General features: G+C 42.0%; 1 protein-coding gene across 1 annotated transcript in view; it reads right to left on the bottom strand.

The window, feature by feature from the left end:
• The window catches only part of LOC135310811 (protein mono-ADP-ribosyltransferase PARP8-like), a 203,583-nt gene that overhangs the window by 48,476 nt on the left and 133,546 nt on the right, over positions 1-21,561 (bottom strand). Inside the window, exons 4-7 of the mRNA XM_064439804.1 lie at positions 20,339-20,428; positions 18,408-18,478; positions 15,968-16,045; positions 11,382-11,476 (exon numbers count right to left, since the gene is read on the bottom strand). Coding sequence (XP_064295874.1) covers positions 11,382-11,476; positions 15,968-16,045; positions 18,408-18,478; positions 20,339-20,428 — 334 coding nt within the window. The remainder of the gene's footprint in view (positions 1-11,381; positions 11,477-15,967; positions 16,046-18,407; positions 18,479-20,338; positions 20,429-21,561) is intronic.

Genomic DNA, 21,561 nt, shown 5'->3' with positions numbered 1-21,561 from the left:
CAGGGGGAAGAGAATGTCTCTGGATTGAAATGCAAAGTGACTGGCACTGTAAACAATCCAGCCCTGACAACAGGCACTGCAGCCACTCAAACCCCCACAACAATTAGTGGAGCTGGCTCAGAAAATAAACCCGTACCAGTATCAGTTGCCCCCATACACAAGACGAAATATTGGAAGCAGACATCAACTCGTTTAGAACGGGATGATGAAGAACCAGGGCCATCGCGGGGAGAGGAGGGAGAAGTCATAAATGAAACAAAAACCACCCGATCCCTGTCCTTAAGCGAGTTGTGAGATATGCGAAAAGATTATAACCCTCGTTCAGGTGAGCACATTGCCACCTGGCTGCTCCGATGCTGGGATAATGGGGCCAGTAGCCTGGAAGTAGAGGGAAAAGAAGACAAACAATTGGGATCCCTTTCTGGGGAAGGGGGTGTTGACAAAGCAATTGGAAAAAAACCACAAGCCCTCAGCCTCTGGAGGTGACTCATCTCTGGAGTGAAGGAAAGGTATCCCTTTAAAGAAGATGTTACATATCGCCCAGGAAAATGGACAACTATGGAGAAAGGCATCCAGTATCTACGGGAATTAGCTGTGTTTGAGGTGATTTATGGTGACCTGGACGATCAACGGTCATCCAAAGATCCAGATGAAGCCGAGTGCACACGACCCATGTGGCGGAAGTTTGTACGGAGCACACCATCTTCGCATGCAAACTCATTGGCAGTGATGTCCTGGAAAGATGACGAGACACCAACGGTGGCAGAGGTGATTGATAGACTCCGGGATTACGACACAAATATCACTTCCTCGCTCGTCTCTGCTGTGGAGAAACTATCCCAAGAGGTCCAGCAACTCAAAGAAGATCTGTCCTACTCCCCACCTCGACAGAGTAGTGTCTCAGCTGTTAGGAATAAGCATCCTTTGGCTTAAAGAAGGGGATACACACCACGGGCCACCCTATGGTTCTGCCTGCGTGACCACGGAGAGGACATGATGAGGTGGGATGGCAAGCCTACTTCGACCCTACAGGCACGAGTACGTGAGTTGCAAGGAAGAAGAGTCAGTCAGGGAGGCTCTTCCAGGGAAGTTGCTGCTCGAATTTCCAGTGAGCCAGTCCCCAGAAAGAGAAGTAGAAGCGCTGATTTTATTACTAAGTGTAATAGAGGGACTCCTGATGCACATTTACAGGAAGTGAGTTGTGAATGCCATGATCAGGACTAGAGGGGCCCTGCCTCCAGCCAGGTGGAGGAAAGGGATAACCGGGCTTACTGGACTGTGCGGATCTGATGGCCTGGCACGTCCGACACACAGGAGTATAAAGCTTTAGTGGACACCAGCGCACAGTGCACCTTAATGCCATCAAACTATAATGGGGCAGAACCCATCAGCATTGCTGGAGTGACAGGGGGATCCCAAGAGCTAACTGTATTGGAGGCCAAAGTGAGCCTAACTGGCAATGAGTGGCAAAAGCACCCCATTGTGAATGGCCCAGAGGCTCCATGCATCCTTGGCATAGACTACCTCAGGAGAGGGTATTTCAAGGACCCAAAAGGTTACAAGTGGGCTTTTGGTGTATCTGCCTTGGAGACGGAGGAAACTAAACAGCTGTCTACCTTGCCCGGTCTCTCAAAGGACCCTTCTGTGGTGGGGTTGCTGAAGGTCAAAGAACAACAGGTGCCGATCACCACCACAACATTGCGCCGGCGGCAATATCGCACCAACAGAGACTCTCTGATCCCCATCCATAAACTCATTCACCAACTGAGGAGCCAAGGAGTCATCAGTAAGACCCACTCACCCTTTAACAGTCCCATATGGCCAGTGCGGAAGGCTAATGGAGAGTGGAGGCTAACAGTAGACTATTGTTGCCTGAATGAAGTCACTCCACCGTTGAGTGCTGCTGTGCCAGACATGCTAGAACTTCAATACGAACTGGAGTCCAAGGCAGCCAAGTGGTATGCCACAACTGATATTGCTAATGCATTCTTCTCAATCCCTCTGGCAGCAGAGTGCAGGCCACAGTTTGCTTTCACATGGAGGGGCGTCCAGTATACCTGGAATCGACTGCCCCAGGGGTGGAAACACAGCCCTACCATTTGCCATGGACTGATTCAGACTGTACTGGAACAGGGTGGAGCTCCAGAACACCTTCAATACATTGATGACATCATTGTGTGGGGCAGCACAGAGGAAGAAGTTTTTGAGAAAGGAAAGGAAATAGTCCAAATCCTCCTGAAAGCTGGATTTGCCATAAAACAAAGTAAGGTGAAGGGACCTGCACGAGAAATCCAGTTCTTAGGAATCAAATGGCAAGATGGTCGTCGTCAGATTCCAATGGATGTGATCAACAAAATAGCAGCCATGTCTCCACCAACTAGCAAAATGGAAACACAAGCTTTTTTAGGTATTGTGGGTTTTTGGAGAATGCATATTCCAAATTACAGTCTGATCGTAAGCCCTCTCTATCAAGTGACCCGGAAGAAGAATGATTTCAAATGGGGCCCTGAGCAACGACAAGCCTTTGAACAGATTAAAAGATAAATAGTTCATGCAGTAGCTCTTGGGCCAGTCCGGGCAGGACAAGATGTAAAAAATGTGCTCTACACTGCAGCCGGGGAGAATGGCCCTACCTGGAGCCTCTGGCAGAAAGCACCAGGGGAGACCCGAGGTCGACCCCTAGGGTTTTGGAGTCGGGGATACAGAGGGTCCAAAGGCCGCTATACTCCAACTGAAAAAGAGATATTGGCAGCTTATGAAGGGGTCCGAGCTGCTTCAGAAGTGGTTGGTACTGAAGCACAGTTGCTCCTGGCACCCCGACTGCCGGTGCTGTGCTGGATGTTCAGAGGGAACGTCTCCTCTACACACCATGTAATTTACCATTACATGGATGACATCTTGTTTGCGCAAGTACAACCTTTCTCAGCACAGCAAGAATTATATTTACAGCAACAGCTCCAGCTACACGACCTAGTAATAGCAGCAGAGAAGGTTCAACGTTCACCGGTATGGAAATACCTTGGGTGGCGCATCAGTGACTCTCAATTCTTCGCCCAATGTTAAAGGGCACTGACCCTGCCGCGCCGGTCCGACCGACTGCTGAACAACACACTATGATACAACGTCTTAGCTCCGAGATCGTCCAGAGAGCAGTAGACCGCCTGGACCCCGATCTCCCCATCGATCTCACCATACTCCATGGTTCTACTCACATTTTGGGTGCACTTACTCAGTGCAAAAAGAAAAAGGGGGAGAACATAAGGGTGTTGGAATGGCAAAAGTTTTGTTTGTGCAGAAATTTTGTTTGTATTAAATCACTTATGTATATTTGCAGAACACGATAACCCTCCTGCGTGGGTGCGTCAGTACAACACATTGCAGGTATCCCTCACAACCCAACGGGTCAAGCAATAGTGGAACGAGCTAATGGGTTGCTGAAAACCTATGTTCAAAAGTATGCAGATATAAAAGACCCGCAAGAGCGGCTGGTAAAAGCACTGTTTGTGTTAAACTATTTGTGTGTATTTGGCTCTGAGGGAGTGCCTGCTGTCATCGTTCACTATAGACAGAAAAAAGACGAACGGGAGCTACCCCGAGTTTGGGTCAAATACAAAGACCCGCGTACGGGTGTATGGTCAGGGCCTGTGGAGGTTTTATATTGGGGGGGGGTATCTCTGTGTTTCTTCCCCTACAGGGCCGCAATGGATTCCAGCTAGATGTGCCAGACCCGCCACCTCCCCCACACAGCGCGACGCAGAACAGTTGCCCACCGCGGCACCAGCCGAAGCGGCACCTGAACGGTTGGGATCAGCGGAAGGAACCCAGAGGAGCGCTGTGCAGCACTCACCAGTGAATAACCACGGTCCAGGAGGAACAAAGGTCCCAGAGGGTGCATAGCGCCCGAGGTTTGGTCTGGTTTCGACCGAGAATACAAGGCGGACTGATAATGAGCTCTGCTGAACAGAAATTATGGGTATTAGCCCTTTTAAGTGTATGTAGCACTGCCCTTGTGCCTAACGTTTTTGACCCACGAGAAAATATCTGGGTCACGCTAGCTAGATCATTGAATACAACTAGCTTTTGTGCCAGCCTAGCAACGCCCGACTCCCCATTTGTCACATGTCTTATTGGGGTGCCTTTAAGTAATGCAACCTTTATGACTTTTACTCAGTCCGTAGCGGAGCTGCAACAGCAGCATAATATAACTCGGAAGCTTCCCTTTAAGTGGCGTGACGCCCCTTCGGTGTTTGTTGAGTATGATATCTGGGATGATGTACTCCCCGTAGGCCCAGAACCACAAGAGCTTGCCCTTGCGGGCTCTCTTAATGCTACTGCTTGGTGTAACTATACCTCTGTAAATATATCACGCTCTAACAATATGCCTATTGCGCTACCTGCAGGTTTGTTTTTAATTTGTGGAGATCGGGCTTGGCCTGGCATCCCATCACATATAAAGGGAGGGCCTTGCTCTATAGGTCGCCTAACGTTTCTTACCCCTAACACTTCAATGATTTATCAACATCATAGAAAGATGAGAAGCGAAAGGAGCACTCATAAGTTTGAGGATAACTGTGACTCTACAGCTGAATTTTGGAATCCTACAAAGATCATAGCTGTTTCCTTCTTGGCTCCTGGAGTTGGTGTTGCTCAAAGCCTCACGACATTAAACAAGCTAGGGTGTTGGCTAGCTAAGCAAACAAATGCCACATCAAAGGCATTATCTGACTTATTACTAGATGTAGACTCTGTAAGACAGGATGATCCATGGTATTGGTTTAACAGCTTGTTTAATGGATGGGGCATTGGCAATTGGATCAAGAGTATTTTGCAGATGGGATTAATAATATTTATACTGTTTATTATTATATTAATGTGTGTCCCTTGTATATCGCAATGTATGCAACAAATGATGGAAAGAAGTATGAGTGCCGTGTTCCTTTCTCAAGGAACAAAAGAAAAAGGGGGAGATGTGGGAAACTCTAGCCCGGGAACGGCTAGCAGAAAGCGGGCATTGAAGTAGAAGGACAGGCTCAGGGTCAGAGCGACCTTGGGCCCAGCTGTTGTTGACCGGTAAAGGAGTGTGAGAAACAAGTAACTGCTAATTGCAAGGCTGAACACAAGAGATAAGCATGGGAGGAGTTGGCATCTACCTCCCAGCCAAGGATGAGCTATGCTTTTGCAAATAGGTATGAGCTAATTTACGAACGGTATAAAAGATATTTGCTAATTGCCAATAAACGAGACTTGATGATCATCATCGGATGGTGCCTGTCTCCCGCTGGTTTTCCGTCAGATGGACGTCGTCAGATCCCAATGGATGTGATCAACAAAATAGCAGCCATGTCTCCACCAACTAGCAAAATGGAAACACAAGCTTTCTTGGGCGTTGTGGGTTTTTGGAGAATGCATATTCCACATTACAGTCTGATCGTAAGCCCTCTCTATCAAGTGACCTGGAAAAAGAATGATTTCAAATGGGGCCCTGAGCAACGACAAGCCTTTGATCAAATTAAACAGGAGATAGTTCATGCAGTAGCCCTTGGGCCAGTCCGGGCAGGACAAGATGTAAAAAATGTGCTCTACACTGCAGCCGGGGAGAATGGCCCTACCTGGAGCCTCTGGCAGAAAGCACATGGGGAGACCTGGGGTCGACCCCTAGGGTTTTGGAGTCGGGGATACAGAGGGTCTGAAGCCCACTATACTCCAACTGAAAAAGAGATATTGGCAGCATATGAAGGGGTCCCAGCTGCTTCAGAAGTGGTTGGTACTGAGGCACAGCTGCTCCTGGCACCCCGATTGCCGGTGCTGTGCTGGATGTTCAACACACCATGCAACTGATGCTACATGGAGTAAATGGGTTCAACTGGTAACCCAATGGGCTCAAATAGGAGACCCCAGTTGCCCAGGAATCTTGGAAGTGATTATGGACTGGCCAGAAGGCAAAGATTTTGGATTATCACCAGAGGAGGAGGTGACACGTGCTGAAGAAGCCCCACTGTATAACAAACTGCCAGAAAATGAGAAGCAGTATGCCCTGTTCACTGATGGGTCCTGTCCTCTTGTCAGAGAGCATTGGAAATGGAAGGCTGCTGTATGGAGTCCTATATGACAAGTAGCAGAACCTCTTTGTAGATGTACATCATGTCGATGCTCGCATACCCGAGTCAGGCCACTGAAGAACCTCAAAACAACCAGCAGTGGTATCAGGCTGCCAAGATTGAAGTGGCTGAGGTGGATCTGGACTGGCAGCATAAGGGTGAGTTATTTCTAGCTCGGTGGGCCCATGACACCTCAGGCCATCAAGGGAGAGATGCAACATACAGGTGGTCTTGTGTTTGAGGGTTGATTTGACCATGAAAGCTATTGCACAAGTTATCCATGAATGTGAAACATGTGCTGCAATCAAGGAAGCCAAGTAGCTAAAACCTCTGTGATATGGAGAACAATTGCTGAAGTATAAATATGAGGAAGCCTGGCAGATTGATTATATCACACTCCCACAGATCTGCCAAGGCAAGCGCCATGTGCTGACAATGGTGGAAGCAACCACCGGCTGGCTGGAACTGTATCCCATGCCCCATGTCACTGCCCGGAACACTATCCTGGGTCTCGATAAACAAGTCATATGGTGACATGGCACCCCAGAGAGGATTGAGTCAGACAAGGGGACTCATTTCTGAAACAACCTCATAGACAGCTGGGCCAAAGAGCATGGCATTGAGTGGGTGTATCACATCCCCTATCATGCACCAGCCTCCGGGAAAATTGAACAATACAATGGACTGTTAAAGACTACACTGAGAGCAATGGTGGGGTGGGACATTTAAACACTGGGATACACATTTAGCAAAAGCCACGTGGTTAGCCAACACTATGGGCTCTGCCAATCGAGCTGGCCCTCCCAATCAGAACCCTTTTACATACTGTGTAAGGGGATAGAGTCAGCCAAAAAGCAACCAGTTTCTACTACAGTGAGCCCAAGGAGATCGCAATGCTTCCAATGAAACAGTTGATTCAATAAATTAGTTGCATTAAAGTTTTTGAAAGGTTACATACAATGTTTCAATTTTAGAAGCCTATTATCAAGGTATTCTCAATTTCATAGTCATCAGTTTGGCAACTAAACGTTTATCTAATTCATTTGCGTGAATATCTCATTCTGCTCACAAGCTAGCAGGGTTCATTGACAGAGCTTTAAACTAGACTTGAAGGGGGACTGTGACAAGCTGTGGGATGCCACACCAAGGTTAGAGGGACGGGGTGCTAGTGAGGGCCCTCAGCTTGTTGCTCTGAGACATGCTGGGTACACTGGAGCACACCTGAACTCTTACAGAGAGGAGCCAGGGGCTCCTGAAGTAATTGGAGCCAACAAGGAAACACTGGGGAAATACCTCAAAGGAATTAAGGGGTGTTCCTCTAAGAAGGTGACACAGCTGACAGCCCAGCTGAAGTGCCTCTACACCAATGCACGCAACATGGGCAACAAACAGGAGGAGCTGGAAGCCACTGTGCTGCTGGAAAGCTACGACCTACTTGTCATTATTGAAACTTGGTGGGACTAATCCCATGACTGGAGTGTAACTATCAATGGCTACAGGCTGTTCAGAAGGAACAACTGGAGAAGGAAGGGTGGAGGGGTCGCCCTCTACATCAAGAAATTGACAGATTGTGAAGAGCTGCCTCTGAAGAATAGCCACAAGCAGGTTGAAAGATTATGGGTAAGAATTAGAGACCAAGGCAACAAAGGGAACCTTGTGGTTGGTGTTTACTACAAACCGCCTGATCAAGGGGAGCCTATCGACGAAGCCTTCTTACTCCAGCTACAGGAGGCATCGCGCTCGCAAGCTCTCATCCTGCTGGGGGACTTCAACAACCCCGACATCTGCTGGAAAAGTAGCATAGTGAGCTGTAGGCAATCCAGGAGACTCCTGGAGTGCATTGAGGATAACTTCTTAAGCCAGGTAATAGACAGCCCTACCCGAGGGGATGCGATACTGGACCTGATGGTCACCAATGCAAGTGAGCTCATCGGTGACGTCAAGACTGGAGGCAGCCTGGGCTGCAGTGATCATGCTGTGGTGGAGTTTGCAGTCCTGAGGAATATGGGACAGGTAAAGAGTAAAGTCAGGACCCTGAATTTTAGGAAAGCAAACTTCTAGCTGTTCAAGGAGTTAGTCAATAGGACCCCCATGGGAAACTGCCCTCAGGGACAAGGGAACAGAACAGAGCTGGCAGATCTTTAAGGATGCTTTCCATAGAGTGCAACAGCTCTCAATCCCCAGGTGCAAGAAAGCAGGAAAGGACATCAAGAGACTGGCATGGATGAGTCAAGACCTGCCAGTGAAACTAAAGGGCAAGAGGGAACTGCACAGGCAGTGGAAGCAGGGACCGGTATCCTGGGAAGAGTATAGGGATGCTGCCCGGTTGTGTAGGGGTGGGGTCAGGAGGGCCAAGGCACGGCTGGAGCTGAACTTGGCAAGGGACGCAAAGAATAATAAGAAGGGCTTATATAGGTATGTCATCCAGAAAAGGAAGGTCAAAGAAAGCGTACCCCCACTGATAAACACGACTGGCAAAATTGTGACAACGGATGAGGAGAAGACTACGGTACTCAACAATTTTTTGCCTCGTTCTTAAATGGCAATGTCTCTTCCCACACCTCTCGAGTGGATGGACCACAAGGCAGGGACTGGGGGAGTAAAGACCCTCCTGCTGTAAGAGAAGATCAGGTTTGTGACCATATGAGGAACCTGGATATACACAAGTCTATGGGACCTGATGAGATGCATCCCAGAGCCCTGAGGGAATTGGCTGATGTAGTTGCCAAGCCACTCCATGATACTTGAAAAGTCATGGCGGTCAGGTGACATCCCTGGGGACTGGAAGAAGGAAAACACTGTGCCCATCTTAAAAAAAGGTAGAAAGGAGGAACCAGGGAACTACCAACCTGTCAGCCTCACCTCTGTGCCTGGGAAGATCATGGAACAGATCCTCCTAGAAGCTATGCTAAGGCACATGGAGGACAGGGAGGTGATCCAAGACAGCCAGCATGGCTTAACCAAGGGCAAGTCTTGCCTGACCAACCTAGTGGCCTTCTATGATGGAGTGAATACATCAGTGGACAAGGGAAGAACTACAGATGTCATCTGTCTGGACTTCTGTAAAGCCTTTGACACAATCTCCCAAAACATCCTTCTCTCTAAACTGGGGAGATATGGATTTGATGGGTGGACTGTTTGGTGGATAAGAAATTGGCTGGATGGTTGCATCCAGAGGGTAGTGGTCAATGGCTCAATGTACAGATGGAGATCAGTGATGAGTGGTGTCCCTCAGGGGTCTGTATTGGGACCAGTACTATTTAATATCTTCATCAATGACATAGACAGTGGGATCGAGTGCACCCTCAGCAAGTTTGCAGATGACACCAAGCTGAGAGGTGCAGTTGACATGGGATGTCATCCAGAGAGACCTGGACAAGCTGGAGAGGTGGACCTGTGAGAACCTCAAGAAGGCCAAGTGCAAGGTCCTGCACCTGCGTCGGGGCAACCCCTGATATCAATACAGCCTGGGGGATGAAGAGAACAAGAGCAGCCCTGCGGAGAAGGACTTGGGGTACTGATGGACGAAAAGCTGGACATGAACCAACAATGTGCACTTGCAGCCCAGAAAGCCAACCATATCCTGGGCTGCATCAAAAGAAGCATGGCCAGCAGGTTGACGGAGGGAGGTGATTCTGCCCTTCTACTCTGCTCTCATGAGACATGCATCCAGCTCTGGAGTCCTCAGCACAGGAAAGACATGGACCTGTTGGAGCAGGTCCAGAGGAGGGCCACTAAAATAATCCGAGGGCTGGAGCACCTCTCCTATGAAGAAAGGGTGAGAGAGTTGGGGTTGTTCAGCCTGGAGAAGAGAAGGCTGTGGGGAGACCTTGTTGTGGCCTTTCAATACTTAAAGAGGGTTTATAAGAAAGATGGGGACAAACTTTTTAGTAGGGCCTGTAGCAATAGGACAAGGGGTAATGGTTTTAAACTAAAGGAGGGTAGATTTAGACTGGATATAAGGAAGAAATTTTTTACTATGAGGGTGGTGAAACACTGGAACAGGTTGCCCAGAGAGGTTGTGGAGGCCCCATCCCTGGAAACACTGAAGGTCAGGCTGGACAGGGCTCAGGCAACCTGATCAAGTTGACGATGTCCCTGCTCACTGCAGGGGGATTTGGACTAGATGACCTGTAAAGGTCCCTTCCAACCCAAACTATTCTTATGAGTCTATGATTTCCTAAGCTCATATACAACTATTTGGATTTTAATTCCTCAGGTCCTCGAAATGTAATGAATTTCCACTTAATTTGAAAATGTATAGTACACCATAGTTGTAGACATACTCTCTCTTCTTAGACTAAAATAACAGAGCTTATTGTTTAGAGGTTAATGGGAATTGTTACTTGCAATATATGTATGCCTAAGGTTATTATCTTCTCTGTATTTTATTACTTGGTTTGTATGACAACTTTGATATTTTCTTTGTAATATATCTGACAGGTCTGTTCCATCTGCCTACCTGCTATTTTAATGAAATTATTAAGATTACATAGATGGAAAATGAAGTTATAAAAGACCTGAAGCATATTAAAAATATCATACAACTATACCCTATGGCAGAGTCATGCACACTCATATATGCCCAACAGAATTTTTGTGTAATTACTCCTTGCAATCCACCCCTGACTTAGGTTCCACCACTTCCCTTTGTAGGATACTTTAGTTTCCCACAATTAGAAAGCTTTCCTAAAATCTAATCAAATTCTTGTTTGTTGCCAACAAAGCTACTTTTGTATTGTCTCTCTCATGATGACAACAGAGAACATTTGATCACTCCTCCTATCTGCAAATGGCTTTATTTTTTGAATAACTGGTATTATGTCCTCTCTTTCTGTCTTTTTTCTAGACTAGACAAATCCAATTCCTTCAACCTTTCCCTAGGGAAAGCATTTACTAAATCTCTTATTCACCTCTTGTTCACCTCCAGGGTAAAAGACAGGATATGACAGAAAAGTTTAACAAGGGTTTAGAGTAATGCTGAATAGTAATTTTCAACAAAATACAACAGCCTGATCAAATACCGACTGAACTGCAAAAGACAATGATAGTTTAGAACAGCATCCAGGGCTCGTTCTCAGCATAGCCAGTTGTATCAGTACTCAACCACAAAAAGAAAAAACAAAACTAGCATTATTGCTAGCCAGCAGTGCTCCTTCCTTTTGCCACAATATACAGAAATCATCAGAAGAGACTTGTGTTTTGGCAGCAAGGGAAGGTCCACATGGAAGTCAATCTCCAAAACATTAATGGTTCCACAATACAGAAGGGTCAACGACATACCTGAGAGATACCGCATTAGGTCCATAGATCTCTCTCACTGCTGTCAAATCAGCTTCCAGCTGTGGATGCTTGTGAAGTTCTCCATCATAGTTAACCTACCAGAAAAAAAAATTCTAGGAGTTCTTATTTATTTCATTACTGGCACCCAATCTAGGCTCTTGAAAGTTCCCCCTGCAAAATATCTTGCATAAAGATTCCTTAATGCCACAATCAGAAAGGACACTGTGTTGATAAGCTGAAGCACTGAGGTGGTCTTGCTCTCCTAAGCAATGTGATTTGCAAAGCAGGCACTTCTGCATTGAAATTCCAGAGGGTCCTGCTCCTGTTTGTGGGAAGAAAAGCTGCAAAGGACTCATCCCTCTGTCCTGTCTTCTCCTGGGGTCTGTTCTGGGACACTTGTGCATTTTAAAGCTAGTAAGTAGGAAAAGAACCAGATCTCCCCAGTCATAGCATCCCAGTCCAACCACTACAGGACAAAGGTTTGCTCCCTCTTGCTTGTTGCCACACTCTCATATATTTTTGACACAGAATGTCTTGGGCTCAACAAGAGAAGCACGAGACTATATTATATACCAAGTGTCTCAGTGTCTAAGTTACATTTTCAGTCTACTCATCGGCTCTATTTGACTATTCTATCTACCAATGCAATTATATCAGATCAAAAAGAAAAATAATTAAAGAACACTTTCCCATTTTAAGTATTTTACCAGAGAAGGTGTAAAGAAACATGTGTTTAGACATCATCCCCATTTTTTAAATCTTTGCATGGAAAGTGGAAACAGTTATGTTAGTGCTTACACTATAAAGAAAATTGTGAGCTGGTTTGGTTGGGCTGTGTGAAGTCAAAATAATTAATATCCTCCTATATTCTACAAGGACTAAAATACCTTTTTAGGCTTGTAACAATCTATTAAAAGCCTATTACTACTTTCTCTTTAAGCAATATGCTCCTGATTGTGTGAGCCTAATTCTACTACTTTACACCAATTAGAATGATAATAATTCCACAAAAGTTGATGAACTCCCTAGATTTGGACAGATTCAGAAATGAGAGTAGGATTTGGCTTGTATCTTTGACAAATTCAGAGAGCAAACCACAAGAGTACAGTTTATCCCTTTAGACATATATGCATCTTTATACAGGAACTCCTGAGAATTCTTGCTATTGCAGAATCGTATCTAACTGCAGTACTGTTTCTTCCATTTGTACATCCAAATCTGTAGGAGACTAGTGCTGTGACACTTTCAGCTCTGATACCTAGAGATGTACTTTTCAATCTAATTAAATAAATTTCAATAAAATTAAAATAATAAACAGCTGGTCACTTCTTACATGTGAAAATTAGCAAAGAACAATTTGATTAGACATAGAATTCTTCAAATATAAGGCACAGAATTCATCAGCATAGAACGGGCATGTACATATCAGAGATATCAATGACATTCATGACCAGAAGGGTATAGGCCAAGTATCCCTGCCTTGTTTGGGCAGGCATGTCAGAATAATTTCCCAAGTATAAGAGCACGGGAAGAAAACTTTTTTTTTTTTTTCATTTAAGGTAGGAGCAAACCAATCCTTTTTACATGCTCATTACTCAAAAATGAATTCTTTAAAGATACATCAATAATTGCTGTCCTGCTTCCAAAAAGATCACAGCAATCATTTCACAAATCGTAGCTGTGGCTCACCCATCACCTTTGTTGGTCCTAAACCACATTTTTTTAAGCAGTCTTCCGTATCAATAATAGTAAAATCCAAAAGAAACACTATGCAGAACACGGAACTGCTCAACATAATGCTTTCTCCAATCTATTTTCTGATGGTAAGAGGTTATGAACTCAAAAAGGAAACAAAGCAGTGTTCTGGCAAATTGTAAGATCACAGCGTGGTATTTTCCATCCCTGAATTAGTGCCACAGACATGCTGATGAGGAGACTGCCAGAGTTTTATATATCTGCACTTGCAAGTATGTCCTGTAACTGAGGGAGAGAGAGTGCCAAAGGCAGTAGTATTACTGTTTCAATCTCCTGTTCTCTTTTGCAAACATAGAAGAAAGAGATTCAAAGTAAGAATTAACAAAGAGTCTCAGAGGAAGTGAATATAAAAGCTAAAAAATCTGATAACTTTGCTGTGTCTGAAGGGTCTGTGTTTAGAAAGTCTCAGTTTTTAATCTGAGACCTGATTCAGATTATTTTGTCCCACATAATGACCCATTGAAAATCAATAGGACTTAGGCTATTGAATCACTTAGCTACTTTATTTATCCATTAAATCCTTAGGGAGGATTACAAGCAGGTGCCTAGGAAGCAGATACAAACATTTCATTTATGACCAAAAGGTCATATCTTGTTTTCATTGCCCATCAAATACCATTTCCCATTTTCCATGATCCTTGTTTCATCATCAAGAGTTGCTCTCTTGTCTTTCCAGCTGTAACCACTTAGAAATGTTAGTATTATCCCAGACCTCCACCTTTATCAAGTGTATTGCACACATTTACACTAGCATCTAGTTGCTAAAGTCAATGTTTTTCTCCCCTTTCTCTGTGGGCACAGCATGCGCTTGTCTCGAATGAAGCAGCTTACCTTACTGGTTCCCCGCATATACAGTCAACTACTTTGTTTTTCCAATACACCTGGTGCTCAATTAATAACTCTTACAATCAATTTATTTGAAAAAAGACTGTTCTTTTTCTCTCTTGGGGGACTTTGCTCATTATCTGATTTCCTATTTATTTCCTCTATATTTTTTAAAAATTCTTCTTTAGAATTTTGCAATTTTGACCATGAAATTTTAAATTTTAAAATTCCTTTTTTCTCTCTTGTTAAATATACTTTCTGTGATGTCTTTGGGTTTTTGTTTGTTTGTTTGTTCTCCTTATTTTGCTTTTTGAGCATTCTATACTCAAGACATTCACAGTCATCTGATATTTTATTTTTATTGCTGATTTAATTGTAATTTTACTGCTTTTTTTTTGCCAGTTATCATTCCTTCAATTAGATGTGCTACCTTAAAAAAATGACAATGCAATATAATGGAGTTTCCACTTCAAATATAAGGCAACTAAATTCCAACCAGTATTTCCTATTACACAGCTCTTTTACACCTTACAAAATTATTTACTGCTCTCTGTGTTCATATTGCATAGGCAGCGTTAATATTTATTCATTCATTTGGGCACTGGCAGGCATCCTTTACTAAATGTATTTGCGGTGGTTCAAGAAGTAAGCACTCCCAGCCATTTGCTGCCTTTTCCTTCACCTTAAGGTTACTGCCCTTTCTGCAGAGTTGAAAAATGAAGCTAGTACACACAACTCATCACTACAGGGCAAAATCAGAAGATTTTTCATTTCAGGCAGATTAAAATAAGACACCACTCTTTGCACTGAAGTATGTGTACACGGTCCTTCCCAGCTCACCACAGCACTGTAGGAGTCGGCAGCTGAAGGGAGGCAATTCCTGCAGTCATTTCTAAAGAGAACATGAGTCAATACCCCATGTCAGTTATTTTCTGACACTGAAAATACATTCTTTCAGTTCCAGTTTCAATATCACTTTTAATAGCTTTTTAGGGGCATGCTTTTTTTTAGAATAAAGCACCTCAACATGTATTTTGGGTTCAAACCCACCATGCTGCTGGCTCTGCAAGAGAAGAGGCTCAGCGATGTCCTGCTTATCAACATCCCACACTCTCTGCACCGACCCAGCTTGCTGGCAGTGCTGGCACACTCCTGCAGCCTCGGCTCTGCATACCCAGGGCACGGATGGCTTCAGCCTCAAGGCTGAGTCAGTGACAACTTTCATAAACAGTGACCATAAGTTGTTAAAATGTTCATCGAAATAAACAGTTCTAATAACATAAGTGAGGAATGATTCCTTTGGGGCAATAAACTAAAAAGATAAGAAAAATCTGAATAAAGAGACTAGCAGCATGAAGTGCTCTATTGACATTGCAAAAGGAAAAGATATTAAGAGATTTTATTTCGCAATACATAAGAAAATGTAATAATAACTAATTGTGCTGAGGGAATGAGAAGTAAAGACACAGAGCAGTACATTAATCTAAAAATATGAAGCATCTTTCAAGGTGAATTTAACTGTAGAGCTCAGAAAAAGAATGCACTATTGCCTAGATCAAAATTGTTTTGTAATAACCTTTTTTCCATTAAATTCCAGTGCTCTTGACTTTACAAAATGGCAGTCCTCCAGGAGGAAACAGATTTGGATCCAGCCTGACTTCCCATTTGTATCAATAATGGGATATGCTTTAAAGAGTGAATATCTATTTCCTGGAAGTAAGCAACTGGCTTCTATTTTCAAATGTCCTGAAGAACACTTGTTTTTTCTATTCTTACAGCTTAACAAATGTAAACAAACTAATCTTATTTTAAATTTTATATAATTATACAGTATAACATATTCAATACTTCTACTATAAAATACTACATATATGTACACATGGCATTCTATTATATGTTGAATAAACATAAGAAATAAATTATTATAATAAATTTATAATGGAATGAACCACAGAAGCTTTCAAATATTAATTTCTTGAAACTTCTGCAAAAATATCCTCCGTTACCTGTCCTCCATAATAAAATTCCTCAGAATCATTATCTCCTTCAGAGTCGTCTTCAACTGTGCTGTTGCGCTGTGACTCCTTAATGGAAAAGGAAAGTTAATGATACAAGTGATATGTTTATATTACATTTATAGTTCTAATTATAACTACAGTAATTATGTTTTTACAAAATAGCTCTAAGCACCCTTTATTAAGAGATCTCAGATGAAACAAGCACCCACTAATTAGGTACATAAAAACACCCTGAATATATGTTGGAGAAATAATACTTTGTCTGGGTACAAACATAGTGTGTTATTTTATGGAACTGGAAAATTCAGTAGACTATGCAGGGATACTTCACACTGTGCTTCTGCTAAACAAAGCATAATTTACCAACCAAGAGAAGTTCTGGACTTAATTCATTTGGCATTTCAGTGACCTAAAAATAATTTACTTTATTCTGGTAAATCAATTCTAATAGTTTAAGGAAATAATTCAAGACTGAGCATGGGATCTCTTAAGCTCCTTTCTGTGAAAAACTCTCTGACACACTGCTGCTTAGTTATTATTTTTAACAGAGGTATCAGCCTGTTGCCAGAAAAGTTCAAACTTAATTTTCTGACTAGCTCTGTTCTAAGACTTCGAAAATTAAGGATTAGAAAGTAATATGTTTGCCCAAGTAAAACCTGCTTTAAATAGGCTGCTCTGTGAATAATTGCTCTCAGGTAAATAGACCTGAACATGGTACAAACTGCAACTTGGAATGAGCTGAATTGTTATTTTCTGCTTCCTACCAAGGAACCTTTACTTATAATTATGTAATTGCTTGGAGATATTAATTCTTGTTTCCCACAATCCATTCATTATTTCTAGGCCCTATGCTGACAAAATAATAATTCTTCACTTCAACCTGAACATGATGTATTTATTGCATATTTTTTATTTATGTCCTGCACAGAACTGCCATAATGGAATAGAAATCAGATGTATGAATCAAAGATTAGAAGTTATCCCCAAATCCCATATGTCCATTAATATCAAATATACTCTTATCGACAATTTCTATGGTCAAACATTCTAATCCCATTTCCTTACCTTTGTCTCTCAGTTCCTGCTCTATTCACTGTATGTACACATAGAACAAAAATTGTATTTCAGCCAATTTCATGGTAATTTTCTAAGACAAGGCATAAAAATAATTTCTGCTTCTACTTTACTGAAAAGAAACAAAGTGACTTCAGTCTTCTTTGTTTCATAATAACCTTAGCTCAAGGGGAAGTTTGTGTTAAAAGACAACTCAACTGAACAAAAATTCAATGCAAACCAAAGAGAAATGAAACTTTGACACTACAGTAGTGACAAACCCATCCTATCCTAACCAAAACCTCTGTGTAGACAACAGAAATGGTCAGTCTTTTATTTAAAGGCTTTTTTCAGTACTTTTATACTTAAGTACCTCATTCAACTGGGAAAAAAAAAAAAAAGCTCAAACACTGTCTCATAGAAGCTAACTGTATCTCAGGCTTTTAATCAAAAGGGTAAATTCTTACTGCACCTGAATTTCTTATGTTTACAGAGCACTGAATACAATTATGAGGCAGAAGCAAAATATTTCCGGTGCAGCTTTTTACATAAAATCAGGTTTCATCTACAAAAAAAACCCAACCATACCCATTACTGTATCTGAACATGTTTATCTGCCTTTTCCAGGATCAAATACAGATTGAAACCTAAAAAGCAGTAGTCAAGAAACAAGTATTCCAAACAAAGCAACCATCCTTACTAAAGGAAGTCTTTAAGTCAAGCACTTGAATTCTTGATACAGTGCTCAATTTCTTGCTTGGGGTGGGAGCCTATGTGGTACTTTCTTTGAGCCCATAACACTGTCAAAGCCTGTATACTGTATGTTAGTGCCACTTCTTTCTTGAGTTAATGCCTCAGTGAGACTGTTCAGGGACCCATGCTAGAGGTACAGCACAAATACAACTGTGACTGGAAGGCCTTAATACTCCAGATGCTACTTATGGTGAACAGTGTCATGCAGAGGTCCAGAGACTCCAGTAGGACTGCTGTAGGCCACATGAAGAAGCAATGAGCTAATAAATGGGATGTGGTCCTATGTGCAATACTAGGTTAAAAGGTAATGCCATCAAGATCTACTTCCCCAGGAAAGCTGTATTTTTAGGGCAGATAGGGTCTATGCCATCACTGAACAAAAAATAAAATAAACGCCAAAACTATATCTCCTAGGATGGGAGCATCCCTGTCCCAAGTAAGTGATTCACTGGTTAATCCATGTATGAAGCCCAGAGAACTACGCTCACCTTATAAAATGTGTAAACCTACAGTTTGGGTAAGCATAGATTTGACAGGAAATCTATGGTAAATATTAATATTTTATTATTTTCTGTTGTTTCTTAAAATAACTTGTTAAAATATACATACAAGAAACACATACCTCTCCATTCTCCCTCTGTAATTTGGATTTTATGGATAAGCAGTAGTTGACATCACTGGTTTTTCTTAATTCTTAAAAGAAATGGGAAAATAGTGAACATATGTGAAAAATGTGAAATAATTTTGCATATGTAGACTTGAAATACTTGGAGTAGTGTACCAAATAAGGAACAAAAAGTTACAGATATGAAAAGCACCAGAGTTTACAATACAACAGTCTAAAATTAAGAAGCCCCATTATCTCAGAAGACATATTTTTAACTGTGAAATGAAACTCAGGTGGTCCATCTAGGAGATTTGGTTTTCCTAATCTGTAATTTATACTTCAGTGTCATTCATTAATTTTGTATACTTTATAACAGAACAAAAATTCAAAATCCCTCAGTAAAATTAAATCAGATCATCCTCTATATAAAATATAGTTTTTTATTCTACTTTAAATGACAGGCTTTATTACTTTTTAAATTACATAAATATTTTCAAGTAAAATTTATGGTAAACTTCTGACTATAATGGCCAGTTTTGTTTGGGTGCCACTCCACTGACTACAATAAAATTAATTTTTATTTGCATCAGTATAAATGAGATCAGAGACTGATGACCATATTGGTTTCCCAGTGGAATTCAAAGTAATTCTGTTATGCAAAAAAAGCCCTGAAGTATTGTAATAATGATAAAAAGTCTGTGAAGTCAAGTGTTCCTATCTGAAAAATTGCCAGAATTAAGACCACTCTATGTAGTTTCTCCTACAGCCTGAAATCATCAGGGAATTTGGCTGCAAAAATCTAAAAAATCTCTATGGAGTATGTACGACTCTCGATTACTGCCCTGGTTTTGGATGGGATAGAGTTAATTTTCTTCACTGTAGCTGGCATAGTGCTGTGTTTTGGATTTAGCATGAGAATGATGTGATAACACACTGATGTTGTTGCTAAGCAGTGTTTATACTAAGTCAAGGACTTTTCAGCTTGTGCCAGGTGCACAAGAAGCTGGGAGGGAGCATAGCCAGGATAGCTGACCCAAAATGGCCAAAGGGATATTCCATACCATACGATGTCATGCTCAGCACATAAGCTTCCAGGAGTTGGCTGCGGGCAGCAATCACTGCTGGGGGACCGGCTGGGCATTGGTCAGCATATGGTGAGCGGTTGCATCACTTGTTTTTCCTAGGTTTTGTTGCTTTCATTTTCATAATAATAATAATAGTAGTAGTAATAATAATAGTAATAATCATATTTCAAACATTAAACTGTTCTTATCTCAACCCATGAGTTTTCTTACTTTTGCCCTTCCAATTCTCTCCCCCATCCCACTGGGAGTGGGTGGGTGAGCGAGCAGCTGTGTGGTGCTGGGTTGCCAACTGGGGTTAAACCATGACAATTATATATTGTATACATGTGCCTAGATGTCTGAAAAGCATGCCCTTTCATGTATCAAATACTTTTTGAATGTATGGAAATAATTTCAAATTAAGTGGTTCCCAAAATCACTGGGAAAAATATATTCTTTCTATCATCTCATTTACTGAAACAGCTGAACCATTTCGTTTGAAATTTCCTGAAATAATTCACCAGCAGCAATGGTACTTATAGGCTATTTCATCGCCAATGGTGAAGATATAGTGAAGTTTTAAGCAAGTGAAAATGAAAAGTTATTATTGGGAAGTATTCTAAGTATTCGAGGAGAATTGCTTTAGCACAGACTGCAAGACATTAAAAGAATAAAATACATTCTGCCTACACAATCATGTTGATCCACAAAATAAATATTTTAATTTATTCTATTCTGAAATGTAGGACAATTTACTACAGCAAGACTGTGAGAAAATAGCAAACTGTACACACATTAACGTATCTCCCTCTAAGTACAGGCAATGTCTTGTCTTTCCTCACAAAATATGGACTTGATAAAACACTTGGGACGTAAGATTACCTGTAGTGATTTGGTGGAAAATTACTGGAATTGGCTCTGTTGTAACTAACACATCTTCATCGTTATCAGAACTGGAAACATAAGTGTTATCTACAAAAGAAAAACACCTTGCATGGTGAAGTCAAATTGTGCTCTGCCAGCCCCTTCCACTGTTGCCCATCCCACCTTCGTACCATAAGGAACCACTTTCCATGTGTTTAGGGAAGCCCAGCACTACCATCTTCCTGGTGTGTTTTTTTTTCTGCTGAGATTGCTAATGAAAAGAAAAATACCAAAAGGATGGAGGATTTGGACCCAAATTTTATAAAAACACACCCTTGGAGTCCAATGTCATGTCTTTCAGGAATCACACCAAGCACTGCTCTGAACTGTCCCACAAGGCTTATGGGGGTTTGAGCCAACCTTTTCCAAAATGAAGGCTTATTCTATACTTTTTGTCACAGTGCAAGCTAGGTCTGGTGTGCAGGGTGAAGGCTGCATTCAGAGCTGGGTGTTAACAGTCCATTATGCAAAATACCTGTGCCTCATTTTACCTAGTCACATAATGGATGTTTGAAGTATCTTCTAATCAGTGGATAACCTTTCTTGTGACTAATTCAGGAAAAAAAAAAATCTTTCCTCCCACTTAACAAAAGCATTAGGTATGGATATGAATATGGAAAGTCTATTCCAAACTTCCTTACAAAATGTGGAGATTAGGCTGTGATTTTTTTCTTTTTTTTTCTTTCCAGCCAAATGTTTAGTAACAACAAACAAATAGCAGCAAGTTTTTATGTAGTATCTGCAGAAGCTTATTTTGCATTAATTGCTGAATTGCCTATGAAAGTAATAAGATTTTGTTTTCAATTGAAAGGCACACTCTAGAGCAGAAAGACTGACAAGATAATCGCAGATAAAGGGACAAATAAGAGAACTGAAACAAGGACTTGATCTATTATCATTTTGAACATTCCAGTCCCACATCAGCAAAGTATGTGAACTCATGTAATTTTAAGCATACTGCTGCAATCTCAGAGCCTTTGACCACAGTGCTTCCAGTGAAATGTTGAAAATGTTAACATTAATTGATCAGTAAATTCAGCAATATTATTATTTGTATTACAGTGGTTCTTAGAAGCCTGTATCAAGATGAAGCCCTGGTGCTGCCACCCCTTTCTCACACAGGTGTACCACACTGCCTTTGCAGACTAACTGCTGCACTGCCACACACAGACAGGCATGCA

The sequence above is a fragment of the Phalacrocorax carbo genome (assembly GCF_963921805.1).
Source record: "Phalacrocorax carbo chromosome W unlocalized genomic scaffold, bPhaCar2.1 SUPER_W_unloc_1, whole genome shotgun sequence".
NCBI classification, from domain to species: Eukaryota; Metazoa; Chordata; class Aves; order Suliformes; family Phalacrocoracidae; genus Phalacrocorax; species Phalacrocorax carbo.
Note: the sequence above shows the minus strand (reverse complement) of the source record. Positions and strands in the feature narration are given on the sequence as shown.